The sequence below is a fragment of the Alligator sinensis genome, unplaced genomic scaffold, assembly GCF_000455745.1.
Source record: "Alligator sinensis unplaced genomic scaffold, ASM45574v1 scaffold243_1, whole genome shotgun sequence".
NCBI lineage: Eukaryota > Metazoa > Chordata > Crocodylia > Alligatoridae > Alligator > Alligator sinensis.
In genome coordinates this window covers 4775014-4787023 of record NW_005841841.1, presented here as the reverse complement: position 1 = coordinate 4787023, position 12010 = coordinate 4775014, and the positions used below count along the sequence as shown (strand labels likewise).

At 42.2% G+C, this 12010-nt stretch overlaps 1 protein-coding gene across 1 annotated transcript in view; it reads right to left on the bottom strand.

Moving 5' to 3' along the window:
* Positions 1-12010, bottom strand: part of CFAP47 (cilia and flagella associated protein 47) — a 757346-nt gene that overhangs the window by 563220 nt on the left and 182116 nt on the right. Inside the window, exons 31-32 of the mRNA XM_014520638.2 lie at positions 8760-8853; positions 6524-6670 (exon numbers count right to left, since the gene is read on the bottom strand). Coding sequence (XP_014376124.2) covers positions 6524-6670; positions 8760-8853 — 241 coding nt within the window. The remainder of the gene's footprint in view (positions 1-6523; positions 6671-8759; positions 8854-12010) is intronic.

The window sequence follows — 12010 nt, the reverse complement described above, 5'->3', positions numbered from 1 at the left end:
TGGCGGCAGCGGCGGGGAGAACGGCTGCTGCAGCAGCGAGAGCCGCGCCGTTAAAGGAGCCGGCGAAGATAGCTGCAGCTACAGCAGCAAGGGCAACATCCTTAAAGGAGCCAACGGAGAAGGTGTAGATGACATTGGCAGCAAGACTAAAGAAGGCACCGGCTACGGTTCCGGTAAGGGAGCGGGCGGCGTAGCCGGTGAGGAAACCGGCAGCGGACCTGGCGAGAGAGCCAACAGACGGACCGGCGAAGGGACCGGCAGTGGAACTGGCTAGGGAGTGAACGCCGGATGCGAGACTCACAGAGAGCGGGAGCCATGGTCCCGGAGAGTAGACACCCGGGGGAGTCAGTGGCCTTAAGCCACCCGACAGACTTTGAGCCAGGGCAACCCGCCCAGCAGGGCTTAGGCACCCGGGTCAGATCCCGGGCTAGGCGTGATAGAAGGGCTTGACTTTTTGTTTTGTTGTTCGTTTTCCTTTAGGCCCCCTCATTTTCTGTCGCGGTGGCCTCGGGTCAGTATAGGCTAGGGGCAGTAGGGAGTCAGGGGGGGTGAGACCCTCAAGGCAGATTTCAGCCTGGGAAGCTGGGGTCCCCGGAGTGGGGACCACCGGGAGACACAGGAACGAAAAGCGGTGGGGCCGCCAAAGGAAGGCCACAGGAAGACCCGCAGCAGCAGGTGGCGATTGGCTGGGGTGTAGGGGAGGTTGGAGCCCCGTGAGTGCCCACCGAAGGCGTAACAACCCCGGGAGGCAGCATTAATGGAGACCCCCACCACTGAGGTTCCATCCAAAGTCGTGGCAGGCGAGGTTAGGGGTCCTCCCAACACCATCCTCGATACCTCCCGGAGCCCTGTCGTAGGCTCGGGGCAAGCTAGAATGGCCGCCCGAGCAAAGGCAGCTCGAAAGCGCCTGGTCGAGCAGAGGTGGGCACACAGTGCATATTTCCTCAATTTTGTAAACAGACAATTTCTGGACATACTATACCATATGTACTCAAACAGAAACCAATCCTGAATATAAGACAACCTCTCAGTAATTAGTTTCTACATACAGAATATTTATAAGTTTGTTAGAATTTCCCAGATACAGAATCTTATTCTTGCAAGTTTGCCTTGAATTTGTCCCGTTCCACGGCTACAGCAAGGAAAATAAATCTAGGGGGTCAGGTGGCCCCGTTACCCTCTGCTCCTCCCACACCCCCACTTCTTCCCCCACCCTTACTATCAGACCTGCTCTCTGCAAGCACATCAAAGTGAGAGGCAACTTTGAAAATAATGACTTTGAAATAAACATGCCTGGAATTTGCATAAAAGCAAATTACTATGGGTACCAATAGACTTTGTTCATTCAACATTGATTCACTTTACTTTTTTGAAACTACTACAACTTTTAGAACAGGTACTTCATAAACACAATTTTAAGTAGCCCTTTTGTACCTACTCATATACAGTACAAACTATGCATGATACTACCCGAAAGCCAAAAGGCTCATCATTTACCATATTGAGCTGGGCCCCAGCACTCAACAGCATTTCAAGTCATGGTGACCCCACTGCTTATCATGTGTGTGTACTCCAGATCCCCAAAGAATCAATGTGCTAATTAGCCCCCACTCATGACCCGAACTGGGCGTTCTCGTCATGAGCACTGAGTTGCTCCAAAAATCTATATGCAAATGAGGTTAGAGCTTCCTAGTCTGACTTCACTTTAGGGAGGCTAGGGCACAATAATCATATGCACCAGGCTGAGAGAGAGGGCAACAGAGGGATTCTGGGGGAACTGTTTGCGGCCCCATTTGTTTACCAGGCATTTAAGGCACATGAAGAAACAGGAATCATTGGAAATGGGGAAGAAAGGTGCAGCTCAGTTATGGGAGTGAAAAGAAAGTAGAAATGTATTCCATGTAGTAGTTGACCATGACTTGAAAAACAGTCAGTGCTCAGGGGGACTGCATACAATGGGCACTACCATATATATATTATTCAGGTAGACTGCACTAACATATCTTTGTTTCCATCAGTATGTGTGTCCAGAGATCTACAGTCTGGTATGGGCCATATGTTTTATAGTCACATTCAGTGCTGGCTACATTTAATCAACATCGTATTTGGTTTCCACTACTGAGCACGTGCTGCTTTTGGTGGCAGTTTAATGACAGGCAATGTATTGAGTAAGTTTTCCCTGTATGCAAAGGTATGATGAGGACCCTCCCTCCCCCTACCACCCTTCCTGTTTAGAGGGGGGAAACCTCATTTTGAATTTGAGTAAATACAGTACCTTGGTTATAATGTGCTTTTTTCACTGTAGAAAGTATGCTACATCTGAATTAAAATATACTGTGGGACCCAATAGCTTAGGAATTGGTAGTACTTTATTTGAACAATAGATATTTATAAATTGACATGGAGATCCTATAATGGTATGATAAGATTAGAAATGTTTCTGAATTGCTATTTCACTCAAGATGAATATTAGCATTATTGCATTACAAAAATATCTGTTTGTATCTGTGTCACAATCACCTAGATAAAATATGTTGTGCATTCACTGACTCACCGTAACAGCTGATTGGGCGTGGTTTAATTATGGGAACTCAAAGCCTGCTTTTCCCCCATGCTTGAGGGAAGTAGCTATCATTCAAGATCTGGTAAAACTTCTCAGTCTGGCTTTCTCACCAAAGATGTAACCAAAGGCATTGAGACCAGTAATACAATCTTTAGGATCCATAAGGCTCTCCTCAATTAGAAGGACTACCTTCTTTTGGCATGTGATAAAAAGCAAAACAATTTTTTGTGCATTTTTCTGTACATAGGTGTGATAAATCTAATGCCTCCATACTGCCCCTATTACAGTAGTATCTGAGCACCATACAACTATTATTGTATTATTATTTCCATTTTAGAGATGAGAAGCTGAGGTATGGACAGACTAAGCCCCAGACCACGGTATAAACCTGGATTCCCCAAACAAAAGGTTTGTACTTTAATCACTGAACCATCTCTCATCTTGGGGCGACAATTAAATCTAGAAATCATGTAGTTCAAGTCACCTGAGGATGACTCATCCTCCCCAAAAGAGACTTTTTGTAGTCATACTTTGGAAAAGATTTCATCTGACTTTAACAGAATTGAACTTTCACCATGTGAGGATCCTAGAGAATTTATGTGCAGCTTTACTTGTACTAAAAGCAATGGTTGAAGAGAAACAGAAGAATAATTTATAAACCACTGCTCTCCAGATGGGGACAGACAACCATATATGCCAAGTCAAAGTCATCTCAGACATCTGACAGCATAAACAGAAAGCCATAATGCTTTTAACTGACAGACATCACAGGAGCCCCCAGATCCCAGAAGGTCTTGAAGAATGTAACAGAATAGACTATTGTTTTTGCTGCCCGTTTTGATGAGAACAAGTAATGCTGGCAATAAGAATTAAGAGTGACATTAGGCACCCCCTTCTGCTTTGAATGGAGAAAATCTCAGTTAGCACTTATCTTGAGACTGAGAAAGGATTACTTCAACGATACCATCCTCTGGTTTAAAAAAATTGAGGAGTTATCCATTTTTCCTAAGGATGTCCTAGGATGCTTGTTCTTGGCACTTTGAAATTAACCTTTAATAGCACCAAGTACACAGAATCCATGAAGGCAGAAAACTGAAATACCGCTGGATATAAAATGTGTGTGAATAAATCATAAAAATAAATATGCTGGGAACTTTTATTTATGTTTCTTAGTACCCACACCTACTGCATTGACAATTACTTGTACCCAAAACACTACTGCCCAGATGGAGATTTGGAAGATTACAACCTTACAAAGAAAAAAAGTTAAATCTCATTCTGCTAAAATAGAATTTCCAGATGCAAAAAAGGGTGAAGACAGGAGGAGAATAAACTTAGTGTTGCCTGCTTTCCTCTAAAAACACTGTCTGGACATATTCATATCACATGGTCCTAGATTAATGAAGATTGCTACCACACTGACATTACCAGCATAACAAATCATGGTAGCAAGTCCATTGAAGAGGTCTATTTGATTAGATCTGGACATGCAGAAGTCATAAATGCTTATAACGTATTACTTAATTTCCTGTTACTAGGGGGGAAAAAAGTAGGTTGCATATTCATTCTCCACTTCCTTTACTATATGCAACAAATATCTTAACCTCCATCTCAAATTTAATAAAAATGAAATGTGCTTCAAAAATACTGAATTCAAATCATCACAAAAATGTGATAAAGAAACAGATTTGGGACACAACAGTTACTGTTGTTTTTGTATGATATATCCATATTACAAGATTGTGGAATTAAGTCCAAAAATGCTTTAGTCCTTCTGCCAATAAAAAGCTGAATAATAAAATGTATAATTATGAAGCTAAATATGATGTGGATCCTAAAACCTTCATTCTCATTTCTGTAAACAGCATCACCTCTCCCCTTAAAACTTTCTTCCTCTCCTGTCATCTGATTTAATTACTCTTGTATACTGGTCCTTACAGTCTAGAGTCTATTCTTTCCTCAGAACATGCTTGAATTCATAAGACACGTGTATCATTTCTTTCCCTGATACCTTTGTTGCTATAGAAATTATTTCTACATCAAGAACTTGAGCTATTGGAACATGTGAAAAGTATACTGGTTTGTACTTAGTGTAATACAGTCTAAAATAGCAATAGAATTCTTTAAAAATAAAAAGTTGGACAACTCATTGAAGCTGAAGATATTCCCTTTAGTATTTGTTGTAATATTTAGAGCTGCTGTTCAGTAAGGAATTATTGTATTTATTCTAATCTTGCTTGAATTCAAGTTCTTAAAAGGCTAGCACTGCCAATTATAATCTCTTTTCAGTTTAATTGGATTGTTTGGAAAGGAACTGAGCATACTTTCCCGTCTTCAGAATTTATCAACATGGCATCAAGAACTAAATTATACACATTCATGGGTTCTTATAAGGGTATTAGTGTTGCTATGTTATCTTTACTTAGTCCCATGATGCTATGCATGGTGATTTATGAAATTAAAATGTACCAAAGAACTCACAATTGAGATCAGACAATAGATTAAACTGGAAAAGACAATAGAATGGAGGTCAGGAAAAGTTAATGAGAGAGGCATTTTATTGTGAGCAACTTCTATGTTCTAATATTTTTTAAATTGAATACTAGCTAGGGCAAAAAGGAAGGAACAAAATAAGAACACAGATCATACAAAAAAGTAATTCCCCTAGAATAGGGATATTGTTACAGCTTTAAAAATGAGAAGACAAAGGAAGCAAAAAGGCACAGGAGGTATAAGAGTACAAGGAACAAAATAGACTGAGATACTGACAAGGGCAAAACTTTAGAAGTGATAATAAGAAGATTGAACTTTATATGCAATAAGAGAGAAAGCCACTAAATGGTCTCAAAGATAGGGGAGACAAGGTTGCAAAAGCAGGAAAAGAAAATCTGAAATGCTGAACTTCATCCAGCTACATTTTGATATTTATACTATAATACAAAAAACAAGTAATGAAATATAACTATTCAGTTAGTTTATATAAATGCATATTATTACTGCTACTATGAAATCTTGCGTCTCTGTGAAGCAGTTAATATCTAAGGGCACTTTTACACATGCTCCGGGGGCGGGCAGGAAAGGCGCTTTAAATAAAGCAGTTCCAAGAGCCGCTTTAATTACAGTGCCGCTGCATCACCTGTATCAGCTTCACTGTGCTTAAAAATGGCAGCGAGGATGCTTGAACTAAAGCTCAGTCGATGAGCTTTAGTTCAAGTGCCCCTGCTGCCATTTTTATGTGCAGGGATACACAAGATTCAGGACACTGCTGGAGCATGGTAATTGCCATGCTCCAGCAGACTTGATTAATAGAGTCTGTCCAGACGTGGTGCAATCGCCTACCCTGGAAATCTTCAAAAGGAGACTGGACAGTCATCTTGCTGGGGTCACCTGACCCCACCTGTCATTTTTTCTGCCTGGTGTAGGAGGGGCTGGACCTGATGGTCTTCCGAGGTCCCTTCCAGCCTTACAATCTATAAATTTATGAGTCTGCTCCAACACGCTGGAATTCCAGCATATCAAAGCAGCCTCTGCACTCCTGTATGGGCGCCTTAATGTGCCATCCTAATATGCCTTCTGCCTGACTTTAAACTAACACGGTTAATTACCTCTCTCAGATTATAATTGTTCAGGTTCAAAAAAATGAAGACTGAAACTACACACGTGTGCTTTGGCACCTAGAGAACAACAACTACTATGTAACAGACACACGATGATAAGTGTTTGGAAGCAGGGCCAAAAAGCAGAGTCAAGATACCAAAATGAAAGACAGAAAAACGTAAATGATTTTTCATTTAGACTAGGAGAGGCCATTTGCTTGAGAAAGGAGAGAAACATGGTAAAAAGGGAGACCTATAGATGAATAACATGAATATGCAAAGATGTTCTCAATACAAAAGTAAAACCACCAAACCTATTTCTTTTAAAAGCTGACCAGTAACCAATAGCATATTTACGATTTACCTTGTATACCTGGAGTAGTACGTCCATCCATACACGTTTGCTCATGGTCTCAAAAACTCTGTCATCCAAAACAAGTAGATCCTTATCATTGGGTGGGTCAGAGTTTTTTACATTTGTTTTTTGCAACTCAGTCCTCTGAACCTTCAGCTAAACAAAACGATATTTATGTTTAGATTATAAAACATTAAAGTATGACATCTAGAAGGTAAGAAAACAATAAGCAACAGATTTCTCTGGCTTTAAAGGTGTGTTAAACCAGTACATAGAATTACAAATTTTATAAAAGAAAAGCAGTAGGTAGAGCTATAATAAGATTGAGTTCCTCAGTTTGCCCAACTAGTACGTACACAGGAAAAGAACAGTTTAACAGTGTCCTTGCTGGGTCCTACAGCTGCCTGTGTGCTGGATGGACAATATAAGATCATAGGATAGTAGGGCTAGAAGGGACCTCACAAGATCATTTAGTCCAGCACCCTGCTCATGGCAGAATCATCCCCAGCTAAGCCATCTGAGTCAACTGTCTGTCAAACATGCTTTTGAAAACTTCCAAGTATGAAGATTCCACAATTTCTCTACATAGCCTGCTCCAATGCTTGGCTATCCACCTAGTCAGAAAGTTCCTCCTAATTTCCAAACTAAATTTCCCCTACAGGAGCTTGAGGCCATTGATCCTAGTCCTGTCCCCTATAGCCACAAAGAAAAGCCCATCTCCATCCACTCTATAATCATGCTTCAGGTATTTTAAGACTATTATCAAATCCCTCCTCAGTCTTCTTTTTTCCAAACTAAATAACCCTTCTTTCAGCCTTTCCTCATAAGTCATGTTTTCCAGGCATCTAATCATTTTTGTCACTCTCCACTGGACTCTTCACAAGCTGTCTGTATCTTTCTTGAAATGTGGTGCCCAAAACTGAACACAGTACTCCAAATGAGGCCTCATCAGGGCTGAACAGACTGTAAGAATCACTTCCCTTGATTTTGCAAGTGACAATCTTGTTAATACAACCCAATATGCAGTTGGCCATTTTCACAACAAGAACACACTATTTGCTCATATTTAGCTTATGGTCTACTCTAAACCTCTGGTCTTTCTCTGAAGTACTGCAGTCTAGCTACTCATTCCTCGATCTGTATTTGTGAATGCAATTATTCTGTCTTCAGGACTTCTCACTTGCCTTTGTTGAATTTCACTTGGTTGATTGTGCACCATTTCTGCAGTCTATCCAAGTCATTCTGGATCCTAACCCTACCCTCTAGAGTGTGCAATTCTACTTAAGAGCTGGCATGAGACAACTCAACAGAAAGTATGGCTTGCAGGTAATGTTGATCCAGAGGGGATAAGAGCCTGAGGGGCAAAACTGGGGCCTGCCAGGTATAAGAGGTAACATAACCTCCCTTAACAACATCAAAGTTTCATCAAGGGATGGCAGGAGAGGAAAAAGGGATGGTACCCTGAGGAGCTGGAATGGGGGCAGGAGTTGAACAGCCAGCCAGGGGTGTCATGGTTGCCCCTGGGGTGTGGACCTGCTACAATAGCCTTTGCCCCAGTATCTGCCTTTACTGAAGAAAAACAGTGCTTTCTGCTTGGAATATGGGGTGTGCTCTATTCTCCTAAAAACAGGTAAAGTCCCTCTCTCAGGAGCTAAACTGGAACGTTCAGCCTCTGAGGTAGGGCCACAGATTGCAAGAGAAGGTCAGAGAGCAAAAGGCCAATGTCTCAGAGTCAGAAGATGCCAGGGATTCCCCTGACTCTTGGGATTGCCTTCAGGGAGTACTCGAAGACCAGAGATGGCCAGAGAAGTTCTGAGCAAATACTCCCCTGGGGGATCCCATGAAAAGAACATGCTAAGAAGTACATAAAGCATGCCATTTTACAACATTTTTTTTTCCTCGAATTAAGGTTTAGCTAGCCTGGATAGAACACCAGTTAAGAGTGAAAAATAAACTACTAGAAAAAATGACGCTGGTGTAATGACAAAAGACAACATATGTCGCATGGAATGACACAAGAAATTGGCCTGCTCATCTCACTGGGACATCTCAAAGGGCACAACACATATGGACAAATATTTGAAGCACTGAACACATGGCAAACTGTTTGAACACCCGTATGCCTACTTTTTGTGCCAGGAAAAGAGCGTACATCCTGGAATAAATGTAATGTCTGCTTATGGCCTATAAATGTTCAGATTAAAAAACTAAAACCAGCATACAGCCTTTGCTGCATCACAGTTACCTCCAATGCAATTCGCAGTCGGATCCATTTCTTATAATCATCAAGTTCAAGTAGAAATTCAGGCATTACATGTGGAAGGCATGCTCCTTGGTTTCTAAAATGACATGCAAACAATGAAAAGAAATTACTACATAACTACATAAGGCATCACCTTGAATTTTCTGCCCAGTTTTGTGTACTAACTGTATGTTAAACTCCTGCTGCAAACAATTAACAGTACAAACACAATGCAGGCACGTAGCTAGCTGTCTGTGCAAAATGTGAATGATACAATTTGCTACAGCAATTAATTGTGGGCAGTAAATTATAGGCTGTATTATGGCCCTTTAAAATTTAGCACAGTAAGCACTACAGTTTGAAAAAGGCCAATTTCTGGAAAAATTAGCATAGAATATTACAAAGATGTTGTCAATAAGCTTTGTATAATGCATTGAAAACATTCTACAAACTTACTAAAAATTGTTTATTAGCACTACAATTAATTTCTCTCAATATAAGCTCTGGCCAAATAGGAAATATCATTTATCATACTGCATAATAAGTAGAATATGGCATTGTGAAATAATGCATATTTTATAACAAATGGAAATTGACCAAAATTGAAGTGAGAAGCAGCCACTGAAACAAAAAAATGCATTCTACTCCTGAGAGAGAGCTATAATTTTAAAAGATGCAGAACTACTGTATCATCAGATGAATGCACTTTAGCACATTGCTGGTATGAAAATTAAAAATAAGAGAAGAAGGAAAATGCAGTATTAGCAAGACAAAGTATAAAAAGGAAGCAATAGGAAGATGGCAATGGGTATCAAGAAGTGGTGGCAGTTCTCATTAAATGGTCTTTGATTTGACTGCCCTACAGATTGTTTTGCAGTTAGTTTCTTCCGGTATTTTCAGGTATAAATTGTTTCTACCGGATAGAAGTGCAGAGTTTACAGTACATACTGCTAAGGTGAATCAGAACAATTTTGTCAGTTTATATATTTTGATTATAAAGGAACTTCTGAAATAAACCATACATCAAAGGGAAGGTGAGCTTACTGAGGTTTCTGTGAACCTTTTCTCTGGTTGCTCAAACTCTGGTCTTTACATAAGACATCTCCTTACTTAAGGTAAGGGCTGTAAAAACAGTTTGAAGCAGTGTAATAGAATTTTGCTGGTCAACAAGCCAAAATGGTGTAAGGGGCAATCCTTTTTTAATGCTTCTGCAGCAAGGAAATAAATCTGGGTGATATTTTTCTGGCATCTTTTTTTCTTGATCTATACCAGAGCTGCCAAAGGCTGCATGCCAAACCCAGTCACCTTAAGACAGTGACCAAAGGAGCACTGATATCACACCTGACTTCAATACATATTCTACTGACAAGTTGGAGAATCAGGTTATTTAGTTTCTCATCTAAGACAAATGGGAATCTTTTAAAATTCCATATTAGCAGCAGGATAAAATATGTCTTTATAATATGTCACCTAATAATAGAATTCACCATAAGACGTCGAGTGGGTAAGGTAACTAGTAGGGTGAAAGTGCTAGACTTTAGGAAAGCTGATTTCAATACACTCAGGCGATTAGTCAAGGACACACTGCAGAGTAGGAGTTTTGAAGAGATGGGAGCCCAAGAAGGGTGGCTGTGCCTTAAGGAAATGATCCTTCGGGCACAAAGTAAGACGATCCCCGAGCGAGGAAAAAGGGGGAAAGGGGCCAGGAGGCTTCCCTGGCTGACCAGAGAAATCCAGGGCAGCCTAAGGGCCAAAACGGGAGCACATAAAAAGTGGAAACAGGGAGAGATCACCAAGGATGAATATACCGCCTCTGCTCGTGCTTGTAGGGAGGCAGTTAGACGGGCCAAAGCTGCCATGGAGCTGAGGATGGCAACCCAAGTAAAAGACAACAAGAAATTGTTTTTTAGATATATTGGGAGTAAAAGGAAGGCCCAGGGAGGAATAGGACCCCTGCTAAATGGGCAGAAACAATTGGTGACAGACAGAGGGGACAAGGCTGAACTCCTCAACGAGTTCTTTGCCTCAGTGTTCCTAAGTGAGGGGCACGACAAGTCTCTCACTCAGGTTGTAGAGAGGCAGCAGCAAGATGCCAGACTACCATGCGTAGACCCTGAGATGGCACAGAGTCATTTGGAAGAACTGGATGCCTTTAAGTCGGCAGGCCCGGATGAGCTCCATCCGAGGGTGCTGAAGGCACTGGCCGACATCATTGCAGAGCCACTGGCGGGAATATTTGAAAGCTCGTGGCACACGGGCCAAGTCCCGGAGGACTGGAAAAGGGCCAATGTGGTCCCCATTTTCAAAAAAGGGGAGGAAGGAGGACCCGGGCAACTATAGGCCAGTCAGTCTCACCTCCATCCTTGGCAAAGTCTTTGAAAAAATTATCAAGGCTCACATATGCGAGAGCCCGGCAGGACAAATTATGCTGAGGGGAAACCAGCACGGGCTCGTGGCAGGCAGATCATGCCTGACCAATCTAGTCTCTTTTTATGACCAGGTTACAAAACAACTGGACGCAGGAGTAGGGGTTGACGTCTTTTACTTAGACTTCAGGAAGGCCTTTGATACGGTATCCCACCCCATACTGGTGAACAAGTTAAGAGGCTGTGACCTGGATGACTACACAGTCCGGTGGGTGGCGAATTGGCTAGAGGGTCGAACCCAGATAGTCGTGGTGGACGGGTCAGTATCGACCTGGAAGGGTGTGGGCAGTGGGGTCCCGCAGGGCTCGGTCCTAGGACTGATACTCTTCAATGTCTTCATCAGTGACTTGGACGAGGGAGTGAAATGTACTCTGTCCAAGTTTGCAGATGACACAAACTATGGGGAAAAGTGGACACGCCGGAGGGCGGGGAACAGCTGCAAGCAGACCTGGACAGGTTGGACAAATGGGCAGAAAACAACAGAATGCAGTTCAACAAGGAGAAATGCAAAGTGCTGCACCTAGGGAAGAAAAATGTCCAGCACACCTACAGCCTAGGGAATGACCTGCTGGGTGGCACGGAAGTGGAAAGGGATCTTGGAGTCCTAGTGGACTCCAAGATGAACATGAGTCAGCAGTGTGACGAAGCCATCAGAAAAGCCAATGGCACTTTATCGTGCATCAGCAGATGCATGACGAATAGGTCCAAGGAGGTGATACTTCCCCTCTATCGGGCACTGGTCAGACAGCAGTTGGAATACTGCGTGCAATTCTGGGCGCCGCACTTCAAGAGGGATGCGGATAACCTGGAGAGAGTCCAGAGAAGGGC